The following is a 1,278-nucleotide window of genomic DNA, read 5'->3' as shown; positions in this document are numbered from 1 at the left end:
CACGGCGAGGAGCTGCTGGCGACGGAGCGCGACTTCAGCCGGCGCGGCCGCGTCAACTACATGCTCGGCCGGAGGCTCGAGCTGCTCGCGCGCGTCGAGGCGCTCGCAAAGTCGCTCGACGTGCCCGCCGACGTTGGCTACACCTGCGAGACGGCGGGCTACTTCTTCAAGGCGACGGTCGCGCCGCGGTGGGAGGCGTTCGAGGCGGAGGCGCGGCGCGCGGGCGACGAGGAGGGGGCCGTCGAGCGCCACTTCCCCTTCTCCGACTTCTTCGCCGACACGCCCTCGCCGCTGTTTGCGCCCGCCGCCAGCGGCGCGGCGCACCTCGACGCGGCGCGCGGCGCGTGGCGGCACGTGGTGGCCCTCTTCGAGGAGATCGAGGAGTGCCGCGCCTTCGAGCTGTGAACAGCGTCTCCTCACACCTCCTGCTGTGAACAGGAGCTCGAGGAGTGCCGCGCCTTCGAGCTGCTCCGCTCCTCGTACGACCGCGGAAACTACCTGCTCACCAAGCACGCAAAGGCGGTGGCGGTGGCGGGGAGGGCGACTCTCGGCTGCTCTCTCGGCTGACGTCGGCGACTCTCTGCCGCAGGTGGTCGCGATGACGTGCACGCACGCCGCCATCAAGCGCAAGGATTTGGTGAGCCTCGCGTTCCAGTACGACAACCTGGTCATGGAGGAGGCGGCGCAGATCATGGAGGTGGGAGGCCTCTCCTCTTGGGTGCTGCCGTGCGCTGCGCCTCTTCACGCGCCTCCTTGCGGCGACAGGTCGAGGCCTTCATCCCGATGGTGCTGCAAAACCCGGACACCGCCACGGGCAAGTCGCGCCTCAAGCGGGTGCTGCTCATCGGCGACCACCACCAGCTGCCGCCCGTCGTCAAGAACCTCGCCTTCCAAAAGTACTCGCGCCTCGACCAGTCGCTCTTCGCGCGGCTCGTGCGGCTCGGCGTGCCCGCGACGCAGCTCGATTTCCAGGGCCGCGCGCGCCCCGCGATCGCCAACCTCTACCGCTGGCGCTACACCTCGCTCGGCGACCTGCCCGGCGTGCTCGCGCCGGACGGGCCGCACGCGCTCGCCGTGCCGGGCTTCCGGCACGACTTTCAGCTCGTGCACGTCGCCGACCCGCAGGGGGTGGGCGAGTCGACCCCTCTGCCGCACTACGTCCAGGTGGACGCTTCCGAGGACACACTTCCGAGACACTCGCACCTCGAGACTCTGCCCAGCGCGCCCTCGCACACTCTCCTTCGAGCCGCCTCGAGCTCTGGCTCTGGCCACTGTAGC

The 1,278-nt window shown here is 70.2% G+C and overlaps 1 protein-coding gene across 1 annotated transcript; it reads left to right on the top strand.

The window, feature by feature from the left end:
* Positions 1 to 1,164, top strand: EMIHUDRAFT_125138 (hypothetical protein; the record flags this gene model as incomplete). The annotated part of the gene is made up of 4 exons (XM_005759049.1): positions 1 to 357; positions 439 to 528; positions 590 to 697; positions 766 to 1,164. Coding segments are annotated over 4 exons (954 nt in total), but the record flags the coding sequence as incomplete, so codon positions are not given.
* Positions 1,165 to 1,278: the final 114 nt, after the last annotated feature.

Source organism: Emiliania huxleyi (genome assembly GCF_000372725.1).
Source record: "Emiliania huxleyi CCMP1516 unplaced genomic scaffold EMIHUscaffold_8189, whole genome shotgun sequence".
Lineage (NCBI taxonomy): Eukaryota > Haptophyta > Isochrysidales > Noelaerhabdaceae > Emiliania > Emiliania huxleyi.
The sequence above is the reverse complement of the archived record's forward strand: the minus strand, read 5'-3'. Positions and strand labels throughout refer to the sequence as shown.